General features: G+C 49.3%; 3 protein-coding genes across 4 annotated transcripts; 2 read left to right on the top strand and 1 right to left on the bottom strand.

Moving 5' to 3' along the window:
- The first annotated feature begins 207 nt into the window (after positions 1-207).
- LOC147002783 (DDIT3 upstream open reading frame protein) lies at positions 208-2,937 on the top strand. The gene is made up of 2 exons (XM_085843245.1): positions 208-270; positions 2,896-2,937. Exons 1-2 carry the CDS (start codon positions 208-210, stop codon positions 2,935-2,937), a joined length of 105 nt encoding a protein of 34 aa, XP_085699371.1.
- Positions 2,938-4,510: 1,573 nt separating this feature from the next.
- Ddit3 (DNA damage inducible transcript 3) lies at positions 4,511-5,466 on the top strand. Its single transcript, XM_021173623.3, has 2 exons — positions 4,511-4,660; positions 4,904-5,466. The coding sequence occupies exons 1-2, from the start codon at positions 4,523-4,525 to the stop codon at positions 5,270-5,272; spliced, it is 507 nt and encodes a 168-aa protein (XP_021029282.1). The 5' UTR covers positions 4,511-4,522; the 3' UTR covers positions 5,273-5,466.
- On the bottom strand, positions 5,403-21,261 carry Mars1 (methionyl-tRNA synthetase 1). Of its 2 annotated transcripts, XM_021173621.2 has the most exons (22): positions 21,011-21,261; positions 19,930-20,020; positions 19,712-19,790; positions 19,496-19,630; positions 18,129-18,204; positions 17,730-17,908; positions 17,487-17,593; positions 14,978-15,094; positions 14,669-14,872; positions 13,451-13,652; positions 12,076-12,150; positions 9,683-9,853; positions 9,450-9,545; positions 9,221-9,338; positions 8,105-8,318; positions 7,022-7,153; positions 6,835-6,939; positions 6,566-6,752; positions 6,048-6,119; positions 5,892-5,915; positions 5,716-5,808; positions 5,403-5,615 (listed from the first exon to the last, which is right to left on the bottom strand). In XM_021173621.2, the coding sequence occupies exons 1-22, from the start codon at positions 21,117-21,119 to the stop codon at positions 5,469-5,471; spliced, it is 2,733 nt and encodes a 910-aa protein (XP_021029280.1). In that variant the 5' UTR covers positions 21,120-21,261; the 3' UTR covers positions 5,403-5,468. The 2 variants fall into 2 exon arrangements, with proteins under 2 accessions (XP_021029280.1, XP_021029281.1); XM_021173622.2 differs by lacking the exon at positions 5,892-5,915.
- Positions 21,262-22,847: the final 1,586 nt, after the last annotated feature.

Genomic DNA, 22,847 nt, shown 5'->3' on the forward strand with positions numbered 1-22,847 from the left:
AGCCAGAGGGCGCGATGGGGGTGGGGCCGTGGGACTCCTGAGTGGCGGATGTAAGGGATGAGGCGGAGCCAGTGCCAGCGTGCCGCTTTCTGATTGGCAGGCTCCTGGACCCTGCCCCCCCCCCCAAGGAGGGGCCGGACAGTATAAAAGATACTCGCTCCCCGCTCCTGAGGTCAGTTATCTTGAGCCTAACACGTCGATTATATCATGTTGAAGATGAGCGGGTGGCAGCGACAGAGCCAGAATAACAGCCGGAACCTGAGGAGAGAGGCGAGTACTGGCTCCGTCTAACCCTTACCTTCCCATCCTCACCAGCATAGCTATTTTATAAAGTTGGAGACAACTGTTCTGGAGGATGTAGCCCCACCCCTTTCACTGTAAGCTTGTAGACTGGGAAGGGTGAAGGCGGGGAATCCCGGATTCAGGAATGGTGCTTACAGGGCCTCTCTTCCTTTGGGCGATTGCATTCCCGTTCCCTTGTCTCGAGTTGGTCCCTACTCTGCAGAGGGACTCCGGTTGCCTTCGGGAACTTGTCTCTGTACTGCGAACTGCGGGCCAGCTTAGGCCTGGGTAGTTCGCAGGAAAGGCGGGGCAGCAGGACACACCCCCAATGTCGGGGACTCTGGCTGTCTCAGCCTTTTCTTCACCAGCCTCATTCCCCCCAACTCTTTCAAGCTGAAGCGCCTCAGTCAAGGGGCCAACATGGCCACTTTAGTAGCTGACTCTCAAGTTCAAGAGGACGCGAAGACTGACAGATCTTTGCGAGTGGGGGTGCTGGTGGGCGGAGCATAGATGGGTTTTTCCCTTTTCCCTAGAGGTTTCTGGGTTTCCATACAAGAGAGCAGCCTGGATCTCTTTAACTATGGGAAATTATTTGGGATCTCTCCAGGGTCTTCTGCTTTTCCCAGGGCTGATCTCTGCTTCTTTCCTCAGTCCCGTCTCCCAGCTAAACTGTGTAACCATTGCGTCAGGCCAGCCCACTGTTTGTCTCTGCACCCTCAGGCCTGGGGCTCCTCTGCTGATGAAAGCCAGGTCCCACACACTGGAAGACCAAGAGAGTTTTCCCTGGAGGACAACCCTGCAGAGAAACACTCAGGGCAATATTGCATCTGCAGTCCCCAGAGACGGCCAGCTCCGCTCTGCCTTTGGGCTCAGTGGGCTTAATTCTCTATAAGGGAACTTGGGGGAGGGGCTTTTTACCCATTCATTCCTAACAAATGCCTAATAAGCACCCACTATGTGCCAAGCATCTGGGGACCCAAGGTATATTAGGAGCAAAAGATAAAACTGTTCTCAATAAAACTTACATTTCAGTATAAAACAAAAGGGAAAAAAAAAACAAAAGCAGGGCAGAATAGTTCGGGCTGGTGGCTAGAGGTTGTCATCAGAAGCCAAGCCTGTGAGCCAAGCCCCGGTGTTAGAGCTTTATAGAAGGGAGAGGCTGAGCAACAGAGTTAAGATAAGCATGCCAGTATCTTTAGGAACAGGGCTAGAGTAAGCAGGAGAGGGGGATGAATGGAAACTCAAGCATCCTCATGATGCTAGTCTTTAACAATTGTGAAACAGGAAGCCATTGGGGGATCTGAGCAGAGGAATGATCATGGCACATGCATTTAATTCCAGCACTCAGAGAGGCAGATCTCTGAGCTCCAGGCCATCCAGGGCTACATTATGAGACCCTGACTCAAATACAAAAACAAAGGGTTGGGTATGTAGCTCAGTAGTACACCGCTTGCCTGGTATGTAGAGGACCCTAGGTCAACCCACAGCCGTGAAAATAAAGTAAAAGACAAGAATAGAAACAGGAGATCTCGGCTGAACATAGTGGCACAGCCTTTAATCCCAGCACTTGAAAGGCAGGCAGATCTAAATTCAAAGCCAGCTAGTCTACAAAGCAAGTTCCAGGACAGCAAAAGCTACATAGTGAGACCCTGTCTAAAAGAGAAAGAAAGGAAAGGAAAGGAAGGAAGAAAGGGGAGATTTCAAAGAGCCTTCCAAAATAATCCAGGGAAGGAAATGTATGGTAAATTTATATCTGGAGCCAGGCAGTGGTGTCACACGCCTTTAATCCCAGTACTTGGGAGACAGAGACAGGCAGATTTCTGAGTTCAAGGCCAGCCTTGTCTATAGAGTGAGTTCCAGGACAGCCAAGGCTACAGAGAAACCCTGTCAAAAAAAAACCAAAAAAAATAAATAAATGAAAAATAAAAAATTACATCTGGAAATAATGTAATAGTGAGAAATACTTAGGTTTGGGGTACTTTTAAAGTTGTCAGTGCTTCAGGCTGAGCTGTGGTATCTGAGAAAGGGGCATCGAGGATACCAAAGTTTTTGGCTTTCAGCACCTAGAATTGCCATTTAGTAAGAACTATACAGCCTTGGTAGGAAAGGCCTTTCATGTAAGCTGAACGCCTGCTCAACACTGCCAAGGAACTGGAGATCCCAGAGCAGGTCTGCACTGAGGCTGCCAGCGGGGGGATGGAGTCTGAACAAGCACTGCTGAGTTTTTCTCTTCCTTCCCTCTAGTTTTGTCTCCCTTTGGCGGACTTGAGGTCTATCTGGGATTTAGAGAAAACTTAGTTGGCCAGGACTTTGCTATTACGTAATCAGGACGACAAATGTCAGCAACTAAAAATAAAGTTAAGCCTGCCTCTGTCCTTGGAGTTGGCTTCAGGGACACACACGCCTCTGTGTGTGTGTGTGTGTGTGTGTGTGTGTGTGTGTGTGTGTATTACAAGAGAACTGGAGCCTAGTCTGCAGAGTTGTTGAGTTCCAGAATTCCAGGATGCCCAGGGATGCACAAAGAAACCATCTCCCAACCCCACTTTAGACAGGATCTAGAGAGGGCTAGGAGGAGGCTGGAGGTAACGGACTGTTTCTCCCTTTTCTCCACAGTGTTCCAGAAGGAAGTGCATCTTCATACATCACCACACCTGAAAGCAGGTAATCTTGGCCACCCTCTCAGTCGGCTGCGAATGCTGCTCATGTTGCTTTGCTGGGAGAGAGTTAGACAAGGCCTTCATCTGAACAAGCTTTTGCTGTCAGACCATGACTTTCTCTGACCCCATAATGTTGTTTTAGAGCTGGCTTTCGAAGTCAGCCTCAACGATGGCAGTTGGTTTGTCTTCCCAACTCTCAGTCCACACCAAGATTAGACCCAAAGGACCTTTTGCCCAAGCTTCCCACACGAGAGAAAGAAGGGGGTACAAATGGCCTGGTAATTGCCCCTGGAAATTACCAGTAATGTTCCCAAGAGAGTTGAATACTTTTACTGTAATCCTATAAGAATATATATGTATAGCCAAGCCCAGTGACTTGTTCCTCTTTCAGAACTTGAGAGGATCCTGAAATTATCTGTAGTAAATCCTTCTCAATAAAGGGTATGTTCTGTCAGGTGTAGTGGTGCATACCTTTAGTCCCAGCACTTGGGAGGCAGAGGAAGGTAAATGTTTGAGTCAAGGCCAGCCTATTTTGCAGAGTGAGTTCCAGGGAAGCCAGAACTATATATACAAAGAAACCCTTTCTTGAAAATATACCTCCACCCTCCAAGTTTTTTTTTCCAGGAGCTAGAGAGATGACTCAGTGGTTAAGAGCATGTGCTCTTCTTGTAGAGGATCTACTCTAACTCCCAGTACCCAAATGGCAGTTCATAACCATCTATGACTCTAGTTCCCAGGGAATCCATTCCCTCTTGTGGCCTCCATGTCTACCAGGAACACACACACATAGCATACATTCAGGCACTCACTTATAGATGCATAGATAATAAAATAAATACATCTTTGGAAAAAAAAAGATATTTAAGGTTAGGTAGCCAGCCTGGATTAAGCTTGGTAGTGACCAGCATATAAATGAAAACAAAACAAAAAATTGGAAAGCTGTGTGGGGGTGGTGCACACCTTTAATCCAAGCCTTCAGGAAGCTGAGGCAGGTTGATCTCTGAGGCCAGCGTGAGTTCTAGGACAGGCAGGGCTACACAGAGAGACCCTGTCTTGAACAAACACCAAAAAGAATGGCAATGAGAGCCCAGAGAAAGCGTATCAGTTCCACACCCGTGCTGCCTGTGTGCCGTACCTGAGTCAGGTTTCCAGCAGCCACAGCAGGTGGCTCACATGGCCTGGAACTCCAGCTCCAGGAGAACCAATGAATGCCGCTGGCCCCCAGACACTGAATTACATCCGTTTCGGGGTTGCTGGCCATGGTGTGCATGTGATCGTCTGGACAACTTTTGAGAGTTGAATCTGGCAGGGTCAAACTCAAGACTGCTAGGCTTGAGAGGCAGCCATCTCCCCATCCCGACACTCATTAGTGTGTGTGTGTGTCAGAGAACAACTTGTGTGAGTTGACTCTTCACCTCCACCCTCTGCCAATGTGGCCTTCAAGGAGTGACAACCCATGCCCTTATCTATCTTGCAATACCAGTAAATTTTAAATTCTACATGTTAAAAAAGGCACAAGGTCAGCTCACCGACTGTGGTGAATGGAATGTATGTCCTTTCCAGAACCTGGTCCACGTGCAGTCATGGCAGCTGAGTCCCTGCCTTTCACCTTGGAGACGGTGTCCAGCTGGGAGCTGGAAGCCTGGTATGAGGATCTGCAGGAGGTCCTGTCCTCAGATGAAATTGGGGGCACCTATATCTCATCCCCAGGAAACGAAGAGGTGAGAATGCTGGTCCTAGGATGGGCGAGCAGAGTGATGGTGTGGGTGCCCATAGCCCCAGTGCTTGTCAAGTATAGGCAAGAGGCTCAGTTCATGGCTAGCCTAAGCTAGAGTTTGAATGTAGCCTATACAAGACCCTGTCTCAAAAACCAAGCAAAAATAAAATAAACCCCAGGAAACGGGGGGTTTGTATGCCTCTCCTGAACTAATTAATATCTATCTCCCCTCTTCATTTCCTTAAAGGAAGAATCAAAAACCTTCACTACTCTTGACCCTGCGTCCCTAGCTTGGCTGACAGAAGAGCCAGGGCCAGCAGAGGTCACAAGCACTTCCCAAAGCCCTCGCTCTCCAGATTCCAGTCAGAGTTCTATGGCCCAGGAGGAAGAGGAGGAAGAGCAAGGAAGAACTAGGAAACGGAAACAGAGTGGTCAGTGCCCAGCCCGGGCTGGGAAGCAACGCATGAAGGAGAAGGAGCAGGAGAATGAGCGGAAAGTGGCACAGCTAGCTGAAGAGAACGAGCGGCTCAAGCAGGAAATTGAGCACCTGACCAGGGAGGTGGAGACCACACGGCGGGCTCTGATAGACCGCATGGTCAGCCTGCACCAAGCATGAACAGTGGGCATCACCTCCTGTCTTGTCTCTCCGGGAGTGTACCCAGCACCATCGAGCCAGCGCCAAGCATGTGACCCTGCACTGCGCATGCTGAGGAGGGGACTGAGGGTAGACCAGGAGAGGGCTCGGCTTGAGCATACAGGGTACATTGTTTATTACTGTCCATGTCCAGTAAAGTGACTGTGTCAACAGCGTCTCACTTTTTCTTCTTGCCTTTAGGAGTTTCAATGGGTTTCCCCTCAGCCAAAGCCAACTGTTTCTTTAGATCCAAGAGTTTAGCCACCTCTGCAGCAACCTGGTTCTTGTCTGCCTTCTGTGCTTTCAGTTCCCGAACGATGTTGCCCTAAGAAAAGGATCAGGGTGAGGGGGAGGCAGCAGTCCCATGACGAGGACCTGTGTAGGTTCAGTACTTCCTCTGCTCAGGGTCCCCGCCCACTTCATACCTGTTTGGTCACCTCATCCGTCAGCATTTGTATGTGCTGCGAGCCTGCTGCTGTAACTGCCTCCACAGCTGCTGGCTTGGGGGAGCCTTTAGCCTAGAAGAGCAGCACAATCGTTACTTGTCGCCATAAACCCCTCTGGCCTCCAGTTTCCCATAGCATGGCAGGGAAATGGTTACCTTTAACTCCAAGGACTCTTCTAGCTAAGACAGGAAAGAAACGTAAGTGAGGAAGCAGTAAGGCTAAAGGTGGAAAGAGAGGAGTCAGGATACTTGGGGAGATTGGGGGCACTGCCAGGGCTTTTGCTGGGGGAGAGCACAGTCTAGCTTGCTCACCTGGCCCCCTCCAAAGCGCTGCCTCAAATTTTCAATCTGGTCATTTTCCAGTTTTTGGAACAAAGGACTGACCTATGGAAACAAGTATGAGAGTCAGTCCCTGGTAATCCCCAGCGTGGCAGAGCATGTCAGAAGCGCCTCCCCCGCCACCCGCCTTTCTGCATTCAGAGATCCCAGGTGCTTTAGGAGAAACGGGAGTGCGACATAGTTCACAAGGGCAGCGGTCACTGTGCAAGAAGGGACACCGTCAGTGTCAGGGAAGAGGGCTGTCAGCACCACCAGGTCATGGCGTTGCTTACACAACATTTCTATTCTCTGCACTCACTGGCTTCTGGCATGAACAGCAATAAGTATATACAGATAGCACCACACTCACAAGCCGGAGTGCAGAGTTAGGGAGGGCTTCTGAGAATAGCCATAGAGCCCCACACCTACGGCAGAGACGTTTAGGTCTCTACTAACCTCACCCCAAAGGCAGCACTGTAAAAACAAGTGCCACCAACATTAAGGAGACCTACTGTGCCAATTCGGTGGCCTGCTGGTAAGGTACAAATGAAGCTTGTGGCAAGGACGCGGCAGGCTGCAGGTGGGAGCTGCAGCTGAGTCTGGATGGTGGAGCTGACTGTGGGCATGTACGGCTGCAGCATGACTGACAGCAAGGCAGCCATGTTCACTGCTATGCCTGTCACTGTCCCTGCCCGCTGCCTGAGAAAGAGAGACATGTCAAGGCCACAAAGATGTAGCATGCCATTTAATTCCTATAGCCAGCCCTAGCTCCTGCACACACCTGTCCATCTCACCACCTTTAATCCGTTTCCAGGGCTCATTCACTTGAATGTATTGGTTGCCATGGCGAGATATGGTGAGTATACTGCGCAAGGCATCCCGGATCCTGGGAAGGGAGGAGGCAGAGTCTATAGGGCTGCAAACCATACCAACATATCACTGACTGGACAGAGCTGGAAGTCACTTACCGAACCTTTTCCAACAGCTGGTGATAGTGTTGGAGTTCCCAAGAGACATGGGCCACCAGGCGTCTGTCATCAGGGGTTAGCGCCATCGCAGGCACACAACCGCCAAAAAACTTAGAAACAAACATGCCAGCTCTGAGGGAAGAGAAAAGAGAAGACAGAATTACTGCCAGGTTTTCAGAGAAACTTCATCCCACTTCCATAAGTCTTCATGCTTGGGCAGCCAGATGGCTCAGATGCCACCAAGCTCGCCGACTGAGTTCCATGCCTGGCATCTACGTGGTGGAGGGAAGAACTGAGTCAGGTTATATGCTGATGTTCACGGCACACTATCAATCGCACCCCACAACAAACAGGAAATAACTGTTAAAAAAAAAAAAAAAACAACCATACAAGAAGACTTAACTCCCGTGGCATTCCTGCATAAGCCTGACAATTCCTGGCACTTCAAACTAAAAGTAAGGTTAAAGTCTACATTGCATAATGTAATTCTGCAAATAAAGAGATAAATAATTACACAATACATTTTTAGAAGTATTAAGAATTATCAAGTTGAAGTATGTTATAAGCTAGCAAATATTCTAATGAAGCTGCTAAAATAAACATGGTTAAGGGCTGAACTAAATGTCCAGAACTCTGACAGAAGAGTCTTGAGTGCAGGAGGCACCCGCATGTCTGTGTGTGCTGAGGATGAAACTCAAGAGCTCTGAATCTGCTACACAAACACTGAGCTGTGTCTCCAGCCCCAGCCTATGTTGTTCCTTTGGAGAACGGCTGCAGGAGCAGAAACACAGCAACTGCAGAGAGTGAGGAGCCTACGGCACAGCTCTGATTCCAAACAACCTCTATTCACTGAAGCACATTAGTGACCTGAAGACTAACTTTGTTGTGCAGAGAGCATGCACCCCCAGGTCTAGAAAGACCTTTAATAAGAATATAACACATGAAGATTTGCTTTGTGACCAATTCCATCAAACCAGCTGGCTACAGCTGACCTGCCTCCAGAATGCACTGCTTACACGTACGCGACAGTCAATCCCACCTCCCTGCCTCCCTGCTGGGCGGACCTCGCCCAGTCCCTCCTACCTGTTGATGAAGTTGCCCAGGTTGTTGAGCAGCTCAGAATTGTTTTTAATCAACAAGTCTGTCCAGGAGAAGGCACTGTCCTGGCCCTCAGGCCGAATGTATAGCAGATAGAAGCGCCAGATGTCAGCAGGGATCCCCGTATCCTTGGCCATGTCTCCAAACACTCCTATGCCCCGGCTCTTAGAGAATTTCCCATCCTCATAGTTCAGGTACTCTGGACAGAAGAGAAGGACACGGGTCACTCCCTTCCCTCCCTGCTCTTTCCCAACTGTCCTTGAAGAGCTTACACAGGCCATGGCGTTCCGTGCTGCTGTTCTGGCCTCGGTCTCTTTGCTACACTCCTAGGTTTAGCTTTAGATTTTGCTTACCAGATCTTTCCAGTTTCCCCCTGTGGATGGCGTTCTCAGCTTTAACTATTCCCTGTCTGTATTAGTCAGGGTTTTACTGCTGTGAACAGACACCATGACCAAGGCAAGTCTTATAAAAAACAACATTTAATTGGGGCTGGCTTACAGGATCAGAGGTTCAGTCTATTATCATCAATGTGGGAGCGTGGCAGCATCCAGGCTGTCATGGTGCAGGAGGAGCTGAGAGTTCTATGTCTTCATCCAAAGGCTGATAGTGGAAGACTGACTTCCAGGCAACTAGGGTGAGGATCTTATGCCCACACCCACAGTGCACAGTGACACACCCATTCTAACCAGGTCACACCTATTCCAACAAGGCCACACCTTCAGATGATGCCACTCCCTGGTCCAAGGATATACAAACCATCACACTGTCTCAATTCCTAAGCGAGAACGGCCACGACTCCAGGCTCTCCCACACACTGCCTTGGGCCTCACGCCCTAGGACCATGCCACAGAGCTCTGCCAGGCCCACCTGCAGCAGTGCTCTGCCAGGCCCACCTGCAGCAGTGCTCTGCCAGGCCCACCTGCAGCAGTGCTCTGCCAGGCCCACCTGCAGCAGTGCTCTGCCAGGCCCACCTGCAGCAGTGCTCTGCCAGCCCCACCTGCAGCCGTGCTCTGCCAGGCCCACCTGCAGCAGTGCTCTGCCAGGCCCACCTGCAGCAGTGCTCTGCCAGCCCCACCTGCAGCCGTGCTCTGCCAGCCCTACCTGTAGCAATGATGTGCTTGACCAGGGTGTAGTTGTCCTCAGCTCCTAGGACTGAACACGGAAAGACCAAGCCATGGAAGGGAACATTGTCTTTGGCCATGAACTGGTAAAGGTCCACCTAGGAGAAGACATTGGGAGATTGTCTGAAACTCTCCTCCCTGCGGAGCAGCCCAGAGCCTGCCTCTTACCTCACACCTCGTCCCATAGACAAGCACCGAAACCAGCTTACTTGTTCTGGGTTCTTCCACCATTTCTCCCATTGGTCTGTGTAGTTGGCTGTGATGGACACGTAGCCAATAGTAGCATCAAACCAGACGTAAAATACCTGCAGGGATACAAATAGAAACCAACCCAAAATTTCAGGCTAAGAGGAAATATAATTTTTTAATCAGCTAGCCCATGAACTGAATCCTGAGGCTGAACGTTTTAAGCCATGACTAAAGGCTAAAGGTATTTATTTACCTTGTCCTCAAAACCTTCCAAGGGCACAGGCGTTCCCCATTTGAGGTCTCTGGTGATGCATCGTGGCTTGAGGCCATCTCGAAGCCAGGAACGTATAATGAACCTGGCGTTGGGTGTCCAGTCACTGCCAGGCACTGTCTTCCCCAACCAGTCCTCCAGGCGCTTTTCCAACTGAGATGAAGAAAAGACCAACAGGACAGAGGACACAGGCAGGATGGCACCAAGGTCAGTGAGTCAAGCGCTGCACAGCTAAGTCAGGAGTACATACGTAAAACTAAAGATTCATGGCTTCAGGGACATCTAAACAATTGTTAACAATCTCATTCAACAGGAGCACCCACAGCCAGGCCATGGTGGAGCACACCTTCCACCCCAGCACTCGGACGCAGAGGTGAGCCTGGTCTACAGAGCGAGTTCCGGGAAAGTGAGGGAACCCTGTCTTAAAAAAATCCCCTTGAGTCTTTAAGATGTGTACGTAAAGAAATGCTGTCTGTAAAAGCAAAAACATTGAAACTAAACTGAGTACAGTGGTCTGTGGTTTATAATTCTGGCTCCTCAGAGGCAGAGGTGAGAAAAGTGAGTTTAAGAACTTGTGAATGCTTGGCACACACTTATGTATATAATCAGGAGGTGTGTGTGTGTGTGTTTGTGTGTGTGGGGGGGATGGGTATGTTTTTGTATATATAAACAATTACAGAAAAAGCCATGAGAGGGAGCAGTTGGAGGAGAAGGGGAAGTGATATAAAAGTTTAAACAACTGAGCAGTGGAGGAGCATGCCTCTTTCTAATCCCAGCATTTGGGAGGCAGAGGCAGGCACATCTCATCTCTGTGGGTTTGAAGCCAGCATGGTCGACAGAGTGAGTTTTAGGACAGCCAGGGTTACACAGAGAAACCCTGACTCAAAAAAAAATAAAAATAAAAATTCTCACAGTTTAGATGACGAAATATGATATTAGAAGTATATGCATATAATGAAATATTACAAGGCCGTCAAAATTTTTAAAAAATGAGATTAGGGGACTAGAGAAAAAAGGGTTGTGGTTAACAGAACTGGCTGCTCTTGCAGAGGGCCTGGGTTTGGTTCCCAGCACCCACACTGCAGCTCACAACCAGCTGTGACTCTCAACTCCAATTCAGTCCCCTCTAAGGCAGGCAGGGGGTCTCAACCTTTCTAACCCGAGACCCTTAATACAGTTCCTCAAGCTGTGACCCCCAACCACAAAATCATTCCATTGTTACTTCATAACTGTAATTTTGCTACTGTTATAAGCCACAATGTAAACATATGATTTGCAGGTTATCTGATACCCGACCCCTGCCAAAGGGTCATGGGATCCAAAAGGGGTTGCAGCCCACAGGTTGGGAATGACTGCTCTGAGGGCACTCTAGGCATGTGGTGACAGGAATACGTGCAGGCAAACACCCATACACATAACATAAAGATCTTAAAAAATAAAAATAATGGGGCTGGAAAGACGGCTCAGGGGATAAAAGCATCAACTGCTCTTCCAGAGGTCCTGAGTTCAATTCCCAGCAACCACATGGTGGCTCACAGCCATCTGTAATAGGATCTGATGCCCTCTTCTAATGTGTCTGAAGACAGCTACAGTGTACTTACATATAAATAAATCTTTAAAAAAAAATTAAAAAATTAAAAATTTTGGAATTAAAACTTTGGACTATGAATGGCAGGTGGAAACAGCTAGGCCTCGTTCCCTATCTGTCTGTAATCGCAGTACTTGGGAGGCAGAAGGAGGAGCATCAGGAGTTCAAGACCACCCTCAGCTAAACAGCGAATCCAAGCCCAGCCCACAGACCCTGAAGGAGAAAGGTCTGGGAAGTGGGCTCGGACTCACCTCGTGCTCTCTAATCTGTTTCATCAGAACAATGTGTTTGCTATTTTTTGAAATACAAGTCTTAGCATTATTTTGCCCAAGCTGGCTTTAAGTTCATGAATCTCCTATCTGCTGCTTCAGCCTCTTTAGTGCTGAGAATGCTGGGATTGAAAGCACACGGTCACCACAACTGTGCCAGGTATAAGCTTTGTCCAGTACCAGTTATTGAATATAGTGACTTGGACAAACTAGGCACGAGGTCTACCATAGCTGTGTTTCCGAGCTATGTAAATGATTACTGGAAATAAAAATACTCTTCAGAGGATCCAAGTCCCGGCCCTACGCCCATACTGGATGGCGTGCAATTGCCCATAACTCCAGCCCCAGATCTGATGCCTCTTCTGTCCTCTTCTAGCTGCACACAGGCTCACATGCATGTGTCCTCATGTATGCGCGCGCACACACACACACAAACACACACTCACTCACAGACAGACCTATACACACACAAATAAAAATACAGAAAACCAGTGTGTAGCCAGGGCTGCCTGACTCACCTTAGGCAAGTCTAGAAACAGGTGCTGTGAGGACCTCACCACAGGGCAGGAGCGGCAGATTTTGCACTGTGGTTTCTGTAAAGAGAAATTCCGTACAAAGGGTGTGATCTTGCTGGGAGTACGGAGGACCCGGCTGCAGAGAAGGGAAACTGTCCAGACCAATCAGCCTCCCAGCTCAGAACGAGCACACCCCTCCCTCCGATTGTGGCCTCCGTGTGTGCGCACTGCACACTGCTGTAACAGAGACTTGTGTGCACACTGCTGAACCACCTGCTCCTGAGACTCAGGTTCACACACTCAGTCCGTGCAGCAGGGAGCACTCAGCACTGGTTGGCTATAGCACCTTACTACTAAGCTTGCTTGACCTACCTGGGCGTGGGGCTAGGAGGGTGCTGTCTTGATATATGTATTTTGTGTGTGAGTGTGACCATGTGGAGATCAAGTCTGTTTTCTCCTCCCACCGTATGCGGTCTGGGTTTCCAGCAAGTGCCGTATCTGCACAGCCACCTTGCCAACCCCGACCGAGGTGTGAAGGTGAGACACGGTGAGTGTCGCACAGCACAGCTGAAGTCCACATCTGTTTCCGACTGTTCTTTACAAGTCTGCAGGAACTCCATACTTAGCAAAGCAAACATTGCCATTGCATCCAGGCTCTGAATCTTGCCTATGGTCACAGACAGCACTAGCCACGCCCATCTTCCCTACTGTGTGTTACTCCTATTAGCCAAGTATTCTACCACTGATCTACACCTCCAGCACAAGCCAAAAAAGCATCTTACTTGACTATCCAGCATTTCTTAAATACTTAAGTAATGAGTAAAGCAACAAAGGAGCAAACTTAGACAAGAAGACAAAGTAAGTAACAGAAAAAGAATAATCTGCCGGGCGTGGCAAGCAGCACAAGCCTTTAATCCCAGCACTCAGGAGGCAGAGGCCAGCCTACAGGCAGTTCTAGGACAACCACCTAGCACTGATCAGACGACCGATTGCTAAAGAAACCTGTCTCTGTCCCAGCCCATGCTAACTACAGCATAACTGCCCAGACAGAAATCAGCACAAGATTTTAGGCACTGAACATTAAAGTCCTGGCCAGGTGGAAGTGGCACAAACTTTGAATCTCAGTTTGGGAGACAGAGGCAGGTGGACCTCTTGTGAGTTCTAGTCCAGCCTGGTCTACAACCCTAACCCTACAACTCTAACCCTGAAGAGTCTGTCTTTAAGGTACAACTGTACGCTCACCAGAGCCCACAGCTCCCACAGAACAAGCCTGAATCTGCTCCTTCTTTGCTTTTCTCATAATCTTTTTGATAAATCATTTTATTGATAAGTAATTAATAAATGTTTCTCTTGGGCTTCCTTGAGTTCTTCCTCCTACCTTGAGCTCAATGGCATTGATGAGCTTGCCACACTTATCACACTGGTCACCTCGGGCCTCTTCATAGCCACAGAAGGGACACACGCCCTCCACAAAGCGGTCAGCCAGGAAACGTGCACACTGCTCACACCGAAGCTGCTCCACAGTATCTCGCAGCACAAACCCCCGCGTCAGCAACCTCTGGAAGATGTCCTGGGTGATTCTAGCAAGGCCAGCAAGCAAAGGGTGAGAAAGAACAGTCAGACCAGTGTGGACTCCTTCCTCTGTTGCTCTAACCAGAGACAAGACCTCATTCTGGGGGAGGCCTCCCACCAGTGAAGCCTGTTCCTAGCTAGGACCCACTGGATGCAACCACGGTGCTCTTCTGACTCCAACTGCCCAAACAGACTCTTCCCACTTTACAGTTCACTTCTGCTGACTCTATATTTACATGGTGTTTTCGTTTGTTTCATTGGTTTTGAGAAAGGTCTCATGAGGCCAACACTAACCACGACTTCAACTCCTAATCCTCTGCCTCCACCTCCCAGATGCTGGGATTGTAGGGGGTGACCGTATCCAGCGGACTTTTACATCTGCATTCAGGTCTTCATTCAGCATTAGGGCAGAGGTGCACAGCAACACCAACTGTCCCCCTGCCTGTCTGTAGCTTCTCTAAGGACTTTTCAGGCAGAGGAAGAATGAATATGTGTTACAACATAAGTAGGAAGGAATTGTTTTAAAGATTCCATGCCACTTGGGAGGTAGAGGCAGGTGGATTTCTGAGTTCGAGGCCAGCCTGGTCTACAAAGTGAATTCCAGGACAGCCAGGGCTACACAAAGAAACCCTGTCTCGAAAAACCAAAACAAACAAAAAAAGATTCCACGCTGGGCATGGTAGCACATACCTGTGCTTCCCAACCTTTGCAAATCTGAGGCAGGAGGATTGCCACAAATCTGAGACCATCTTAGGCTACACAGTGTAACCCTGTCTTAAAACCAAGATTCCTAGGCAACCAGAGGGAAGAAGCACTACACGGAAAGGAAAGCGGCATTTTCCCTTCCCGTCCAAGGTCCTCCTTCAGGCCCCACCCTAGTCCCTGTTCTGCCTTCCACCCAGATGCTCAGAACCAAAGCTCAGGCGACCGTCCCTCCTCAGACACTCTGTTCCTATCTTTGCGGTATCCTCCTTACACCTAGCCTCCCCTTCAGTCCATTCCTGCCTCATTCTCAGGAACCTACTTGGTCTGCTGAGGAGTGGTAGTGCGACCAAAAGTATCGAACGATATGCCGAACCAGCGGTAGATGTCAGCATGGATGGCATGGTACTTGTCACAGATTTCCTGTGGGGTTAGGCCCTCCTCCATGGCCTTGGTCTCTGTCGCAGTTCCATACTCATCTGTACCACACAGATAGAGGGTATTCCACTGGCGAAGGCGACAATACCTGGAAGGAGATGGTGGTCATGGGGGGACTACTCCAGTCCCAACCTCTGAGGCATCCATTTCCACTCCACCCTCTGGAGGACATTCCTCCAGCAGCTGGCTCCACCTTGCAAAGACATCAGCACTGAGCACACAGCCAATGATGTTTCCAAGGTGGGGGACATTGTTGACATAGGGGAGGGCACTCGTGATGAGAACATTCCTCTCTCCAGGCACAGGCAACCTGGTGACAGAGAAGAGAGAGACTAGTCCACAGCAGGGATGCAAATATCCTAACACGTGCACAGAACCCTGGAGGACTCAGTCCAGGTGCCTCAGGTCACAGTCTTTCCTCCCAGGGAGCCAGAGCTATGACCCTGGCCTCACTGGAGAGGGCTATGCTCAGTCAGCAAGCTTCAGGGACAGCTTTGTGCACTACACGCAGCCCATCCCAACAGCTCCCTCTTTCACTGTCAGCACCTTAGCTCATTCTCAGGCACAAACTCCCCAGGCACCATCACAATTCTCCCTGGATGTCTCTGCCTGTCATTCACTTCCCAGCTCTGACCTCTTCTTACCCAGTTCAGTGTTAATAGGTCTGTAGTCACGACCTGAAGTCATTACAGCTTGTCATCGCCACACATGAACTGAACCAAATCCTTTCCTATCCTGACTCGTCTCCTCCTAAGGTGTCTCCTCCTGGCCCAAACCACACGGCTCAGTGCATAAAGTGCTGCTTGCTGCATAAGCATGAACACGAGAGTCCAAAAGCCCGGCAGGTACAGTGCCTGTCTATAACCTAGCACTGTAGCAATCAAGAGGCACAGCTTATAAACAACATTAATAAATAGCAACAATGCAACAGCATGCTATAATAAACAACATGCTATGATAAAAGCTGTTTAAAACTTACAGATGCCTTGGCAGTGGTGGCTGAGACAGGTGGATCTCAGAGTTCAAGGCCTGTCTGCTCTGCAGAGCAAGTTCCAGGACAGCCAGGGCTAGCTACTTCAGAATAGATTATTTCTGGAGTTTCTCCATTTAAAATTCTCAGACCTGGGCAAAGCTTTGTGATGGGATCTGGTGTGTGACTGCTGACTGGATGTTGACAAGGGACAAAACACAACCGAGGTCTGAAGGGGAGCAAGGAAGGCAGCCTGGCCTCAGACAGCCGGGGCTGCTGAGACAGCTCAGGCAGCCAAGGGCTTGTAGCCCAAGTCTACCATCCTCAACTCCACTGCTACAGCCCAATGTGGACAGGGAAAACTGACCTCTACACACAGGGTGGTATGTGTGCATCTGCATTCTCTTTCACACATACCACACAGAGTAAGAAGACAACGTAATTTGCATATGGTCTTGATTTTTGCAGTACTAAAGATTCAGTCTAGATCCTTATGCATGCTAAGCAAAAACTCTACCACTGACCCTGGACCTTTTTGCTTTGATTAGTGGATGGTTTTTAATGACAGGATCACTATATAGCCAAGGCTGGCCTAACCTGCTGGTCCTCCTGCCTACTGGGACTAACCTGCTTATGACACAAGTGGCTTCCAGGACATTTGTTTACCTTTTAAGACAAGGTCTAAGTAAGTTGCCCAAGATATCTTGAGCTTGAAATTCTCCTGTCTCAGCCTCCCAAGGAGCTGAAATTTCAGGCTAAGCCAAAGGCAGCTGGCCTATAGGTAAATACCTTAGCCAGAATGAACATATAAAACAGTGCATCTCTTGGTCGGTCGAGTGAAACAGTGTATCTCTTGGTGATGGTGACAGGTTAGCCAGTACACACATGTGAAACAGTGTATCTCTTAGTGGGCATAGTGGCACATATCTTCAATCCCAGCAGGTTAAAGGCAGAGTCTTTGAGGCAGAGACTGACAGAGCTCTGTGAGTTCTAAAGCAGCCTGGTCTACAGAGTGAGTTCCACGCCAGCCCAGGCTAAAGTCCATCTCAAAGGTGGAAGCGAGGAGACCTGCAGAGATAGGTGAGGGGTGCTGCTCTTGCAGAGCATTCCCAGCTAGAAGCTCACAGCCATCTGTAACTCCAGATGCCCTCTTCTCCACTACATGTGTGGCCTCCATAGGAACTATGCACACATGTAGTGCACATACATACATGCAGTAAAAACACTAGGACACATGAAATAAAAACAAGCAAACCCCATGATTTTTGGAGTGGGGCAAGAATGGCTCAGCACACATATGGAGGTCAGAGGACAACTGGGTATAGTCATTTTCTCCTCCCACCTCTGTGGGTTCTGGGGGGTCACATTCAGGTTGTTAGATTTATGCAAAAAGTGCTTTACTGAGCTGGTGAGATGGCTCAGCAGTTAAGAACAATGATTGCTCTTCCGCAGGTCCCGAGTTCAATTCCCAGCAACCACATGGTGGCTCACAACCATCTGTAATGGGATCTGATGCCCTCTTCTGGTGTGTCTGAGACAGTGACAGTGTACTCACATACATAAAATAAACAAAACTTAAATAAAAATTCATAAATATGTAACTGTCAATATTGTAAACATCTCTTTACCTTACTGGCATCAATACTCCATGAGCAAAGTGGAGGAGCCTGCTTTGTTACCTGGCAACAGTTTCCAGTAACGAAACCGAACCTCATTCTCGGTGTCTACTCACACTGGATGCTGCTGGAGCTGTAGCGGAGGCAGGCTTTCCAGACCCTTCTCCCACGCGGCAACAGCTGTAACGATGTCCTCCTCAGACAAGGTAGCCAGCTCCTCTTCCTACCAAGAATCAACATGAGGAGGGCCCACGGGGTGTCGAACAACTAAGGAGGTGGCCACAATCAACATCTGCCTCCCACACACCTTCTACCTAAGGCCCTAAGGCTCCGTGAGGGTGCCCCGCCCAGTTCCAAACCTCGAGCTCGTTGCTGACAGTTCTCCCCTCAGGAGGTGGGGGCTGAGGCTGTGGCTGTTTTTGGAGGTACAGACGAAGTGCCAGGACCCCCTGCTGTTTTAGCACCGTCTCTACAGCTCGCTGACACGGTTCCTGGGTACTCAGTGTCTTGAACCAACTTTGCAGGGCACCCAACTCCTCTGTGGGTTTAACAACAAACATAAAAGGATGAAGACTGAGCAGGCAGAGGTGGACCTCCTCCCTCTGGAGGCTTCACCGCGCTTCCCCAGTGACCCTGGCCATATTCGGCTACAGTTTCCCCGTCATGTTGCACCTTCAAGTGAAAACTCAATACCCATCTGTTCCACAGCCCTGTACCCAGTGCTCAGGTTTGGGGGTGAAATGATGTACAGTTCTCACCAGGGAGGTAAGCTGGGTCTTGCAGTAAAGGATACAGCGCTCCCCACAAAACAATGTCAGCTAGAGATTCTGTGTCCTAGTTGGAGAAGAGAGAAGTGCACAGGTGAAGCATTCATCTATGTCCCAGTGGTGATAGCTAACATTTGCTACTGCCCCGGCTATCCTTGCCAGTCTGACCTTACCTGCAGAGCCGCCTGCCTCTGCCTCCAGAATCCTCGGATTAAATGCATGTGCCACCATACCTAGCTTTTCATTAAGCTCCTATGTTACTGTACCTGTTTGTTTGTTTGTTTAAATAAGGTGTCACATAGCTCCAGCTGTCCTGTCCTGAGCCCCTGTCCAGCTGTCCTGAGCCCCTGTCCAGCTGTCCTAAACCCCTGTCTAGCTGTCCTGAACCCCTGTCCAGCTGTCCTGAGCCCCTGTTCAGCTGTCCTGAGCCCCTGTCCAGCTGTCCTGAGCCCCTGTTCAGCTGTCCTGAGCCCCTGTCCAGCTGTCCTGAGCCCCTGTCCAGCTGTCCTGAGCCCCTGTCCAGCTGTCCTAAACCCCTGTCCAGCTGTCCTGAGCCCCTGTCCAGCTGTCCTGAGCCCCTGTTCAGCTGTCCTGAGCCCCTGTTCAGCTGTCCTGAGCCCCTGTCCAGCTGTCCTGAGCCCCTGTTCAGCTGTCCTGAGCCCCTGTCCAGCTGTCCTGAGCCCCTGTCCAGCTGTCCTGAGCCCCTGTCCAGCTGTCCTAAACCCCTGTCCAGCTGTCCTGAGCCCCTGTCCAGCTGTCCTGAGCCCCTGTTCAGCTGTCCTGAGCCCCTGTTCAGCTGTCCTGAGCCCCTGTCCAGCTGTCCTGAGCCCCTGTGTATCCAAGGATGGCTTTGACCTTCTGATCCTTCTGTTTCTACCTCCCAGAAGTCGGGATTACAAATGTGTGCCACCATGCAGGGTTTTTGCTTTCTATGTGCCAAGTACTAGGTGAGACAATGTGTGCTTTCTAACATAATCCTCAAGATAGCTCTAACTAAGGCAGGAACTATCACTTCCATTTCACAAAAAAAAAAAAAAAAAAAAAAAAAAAAATCAAAGACTAGTTGTGGCACAGGCCTTTGATCCGACCACCTGGAATGCTTCGTGAGTTTTGGACCAGCCTGGACTACATAATGAGTTCCAGGACAGCCAGGGCTACACAGAGAAACCCTGTCTCGAACCCCCCCCCCAAAAAAATAAAAACAAAAACAAAACAGAAATAACAAAAATTAAGAATTAGTGGGTTTAAGTAATGTGTCAAGGTTACCACGCTAATAATTAGTTGTTGGGGTCTGAATACACTTTCCCCACAGAGTCCCATATCATAAGCCTTCCAAACCCCACTTCAAGTCAGCTCACCCCGGCCAGGAAAGGCCAGTTTTGACGACTCAGGCTGTGATCAATGTGAGTGAGGACTCTCCGAAGTGGGCCAAGTACATCTTCCCCTTTCTTGCCTTGAACCACTAGACAGTGTAGGGCAGCAGACAGAACTGGCTAAAATGCAGGGGAAATGGGTCAGGATGTTCATACAGAGGCAGGGCAGGCTGCCCTCCCCTCCCTGATACACGGATTCACCTGCAGTTCTGTTGCCTCCCATTCCAGCCACTGGTTGGTGAGATCATCTTGTTCCCAGCCACATAACAGAAAAAAATATCTGCCCAGGGAGAGAAAGTAAGTCGAAGCACGTCTAGTTCATGGGTGAACCCACAGTAGAACAGTGTTTGCAAATAAGGTCACAGGAAGATCAGTGAGGCCCACCCTGATACTTGGCCACACCAAGAACCAATACTGACCGGCAGATTGCACTAGCAGAGAAGAGGTAGTTGCCACTATCCAGCTGCAAGACAGGGACCTTAGGCCGGGTAAGGAATGGTACCACACACTCTGAGACAGAGGAAAATGGGTGGAAATCAGGGGTAAGAAAATAAATGAGGGGGCTGGAGAGACGGCTCAGCTGTTAAAGAGCACTGACTGCCCTTCCGAAGGTCCCGAGTTCAATTTCTAGCAACCACATGGTGGCTCACAACCACCCGTAATGAGATCTGACACCCTCCTCCAGGAAGTCTGAAGACAGCTGCAGTGTCCTTAGATATAAGTTGGGGCGCAGCCTGAGCAAGCAGGGTTGACAGGAGCGAGCAGAAATCCTGAATTCAAATTCCCAGCAACCACATGATGGCTCAAAACCATCAGTACAGCTACGGTGTACTCATATATACATTAAATAAATAAGTAAATCTTAAAAGAAATGATTTGACGTTACATTATGTGCTGGAGGCCTGGGTTTTCAATCTACAGTTTCGAAGGTAAGAACACTAACCGGGGAGGGGTGGGTGGTGGAATATGCTAGAGAGGCCAGCTAGTGTTCAGTTGAGACTGTGAACTGCAAACAAGAGGTAGAGTCTACAGAGAGGTATAGAATAGTGCTGCAGTCAAGCTGTCACAGTGCGAGAACAGAACTAATAGAACTGGGAGGATCTGACCAGACAACTCTTAGAAAGTCACCCAAAAAAGTTGTCTGGGAATACGCGATAAACTTCAAGGACTGAGTGTGCACATGTCTGTACTGAGGTCCTGGAAGGAGAAAGGGGCTTCCCAGAAACGACACAGGAGGTTGGAGGTGATCCTGAGAGTGACCGGGCTGAGAGGGAGTTGCCATGATAGGTGGATCCTGGAAAACTAACCGGAGGGGAGACTTAAAACGAGGTTTGAAGAGTACAGTGAGGGTAACTATGGGAACTAACTTCAGAAGGGTCTCGGAAACAAAGGTTGGCGTGAGTTAACGTTGAGTCGATTGGGGAACGGGCACTGGAGCCTGGCAAACAACTGTGAGATGAACACCCCTCACCCGCCGCCCACCGGCAGCCACTCCAGTACCTTCGGGGCCTACGGTGCTGATGAGCAGCTCCGCCCGACCCCGGGCCCTCGCGGCCGCAGCCAGCACGGGCAGGCTCCCCGGAGAACCCTCGCTCACGAACAGTCTCATCGCGCCTCGGAGCCCACGCTGATGCAATCGGAACCGGCCTCCTGCTCCTGGGCTAAGCTGCAAGGCACGTCGGGAAATGGAGTTCTGTGTCGGCCGGACGCTGGCGGTCGGCTCCAGGGAAGCCGACTACTCATCCCATCACGCACCATTACTAAACAGGAAATGGTTACCAACGAGACCCGGAAGTTGACGGTGCGGGCTAGCGCGGCACCTCTGGGTCGGCCGTTTCCGAGAGGGTCCTTTGAACCGTTGAAGTCGGCCGCTGTAAAGCGATCCGATGGAGGCGACGCGATGGGTGGCATTTTCTGATTCCTTAGTGGTCGTTAAAGTGGTGATCGCACTCGCCGATTCAAGTTGTTAAGGATCGGAGTTTTTAATTGGTGTGTGTGCGGGGAGTCCGAGAGCGTGGCGATGCATTTAGCCGCAAGATTAAAAAGCAGTTGGGAACTGTGAGCAAACTTTAGTGTCAACGTGGAAATTAATGTGGCTGTCCATCAGCCACAAAGGATGTGGCTCGCGAACCTTTATTACTTAGGAATTGGGAATGTAGTTTAGTTAGTAAGCGTTTGCTTAGCATGTGCAAACCGCTGGGTTCACCCCGGTACACAACACTTTGTGTGGTGGTGTGTCCACCCCTGTAATCCCAGCGTTGAAGAGGTGGTGATAAAATTATCATAAATTCGACGTTATCCTCTATTGCAAGCCAGCCTAAGCTGCTAGGGATCTGTCAGTAAACCAGTGAGGAAGCCTGGAAAGATGGCTCAGCGGAGAACACAGGCCAGGCCGTCCTTTTCCTGGACTCTCCTTTGACCCATTTGCATGGTTGACAGTTGTCTGTAACTTGAGTCCTAGGGGAATCATGCTCCCTCTTCTGGCCTTCATGATTACTGCATGCATGTGGTGCAGAGACCTCCCTGCACTCGAAAACCCTTACAAATAAAAGAGAAAGGAGTTGGGTGTGGTGGGACACGCCCTTAATTCCAGGACTCGGAAGGCAAAGGCAGTTGGATCTCTTTGAGTTCAAAGCTATCCTGGTCTTTATAAACCTAGTCTCAAAAAAAAAAAAAAAAGTGTGTGGTTTTTGTTTTGTTTTATTTTGTTCTTAATTAAAAATAAGAGGTTGTCAGGGCTGGTGAGATGGCTCAGTGGGTAAGAGCACCCGACTGCTCTTCCGAAGGTCCAGAGTTCAAATCCCAGCTACCACATGGTGGCTCACAACCATCCGTAACGAGATCTGGCGCCCTCTTCTGGAGTGTCTGAAGACAGCTACAGTGTACTTACATATAATAAATAAATAAATCTTTAAAAAAAAAAAATAAGAGGTTGTCAGACAGCTCGGGTTCAGGGGCACTTGATGCTCATCCAAGCACACAAATGGCAGGCAGCTCACAACCTTCTGTAATACTAGTGCCTCTTCTGGCCTCCGTAGACCTGCCCAAAAATGGTACACTCAACTTGCAGGCAAGACCCTGATACATATTAAAAAACAAACAAAAATAAACCAAGCAAGCCCTGACATAAAAGTGAAATAGCACTAGTCTTCCATTTACATATAGCTAGACAATCACAGCAAAGGGAGATGAGAGTTATGCTACAAAAGGTCAAATTGAGGGGGAAGTGAGAGATTTCGCAATAAAGCCAAATAAGCACATGCAAAAGGGATATCTTATCTTTAAAAAAAAAAAAAAAAAAAAAACTTAGTATGAGGCTCCCTGCCTCCCTGTTCCA

This window comes from Mus caroli, unplaced genomic scaffold (assembly GCF_978045245.1).
Source record: "Mus caroli unplaced genomic scaffold, Mus_caroli_1 scaffold_9, whole genome shotgun sequence".
In the NCBI taxonomy this organism is placed as follows: domain Eukaryota; kingdom Metazoa; phylum Chordata; class Mammalia; order Rodentia; family Muridae; genus Mus; species Mus caroli.

Coding starts and splice junctions, on each gene's coding strand:
- LOC147002783 (XM_085843245.1), top strand. CDS start 208: ATGTTGAAGATGAGCGGGTGGCAGCGACAGAGCCAGAATAACAGCCGG. Junction 271..2,895: donor GCCGGAACCTGAGGAGAGAG/GCGAGTACTGGC, acceptor TTTTCTCCACAG/TGTTCCAGAAGGAAGTGCAT.
- Ddit3 (XM_021173623.3), top strand. CDS start 4,523: ATGGCAGCTGAGTCCCTGCCTTTCACCTTGGAGACGGTGTCCAGCTGG. Junction 4,661..4,903: donor CATCCCCAGGAAACGAAGAG/GTGAGAATGCTG, acceptor ATTTCCTTAAAG/GAAGAATCAAAAACCTTCAC.
- Mars1 (XM_021173621.2), bottom strand. CDS start 21,119: ATGAGACTGTTCGTGAGCGAGGGTTCTCCGGGGAGCCTGCCCGTGCTG. Junction 9,546..9,682: donor TGGAAGGTTTTGAGGACAAG/GTAAATAAATAC, acceptor GTATCCCTGCAG/GTATTTTACGTCTGGTTTGA. Junction 8,319..9,220: donor CAAGCACATCATTGCTACAG/GTAGGGCTGGCA, acceptor TCTTCTGTCCAG/AGTACCTGAACTATGAGGAT.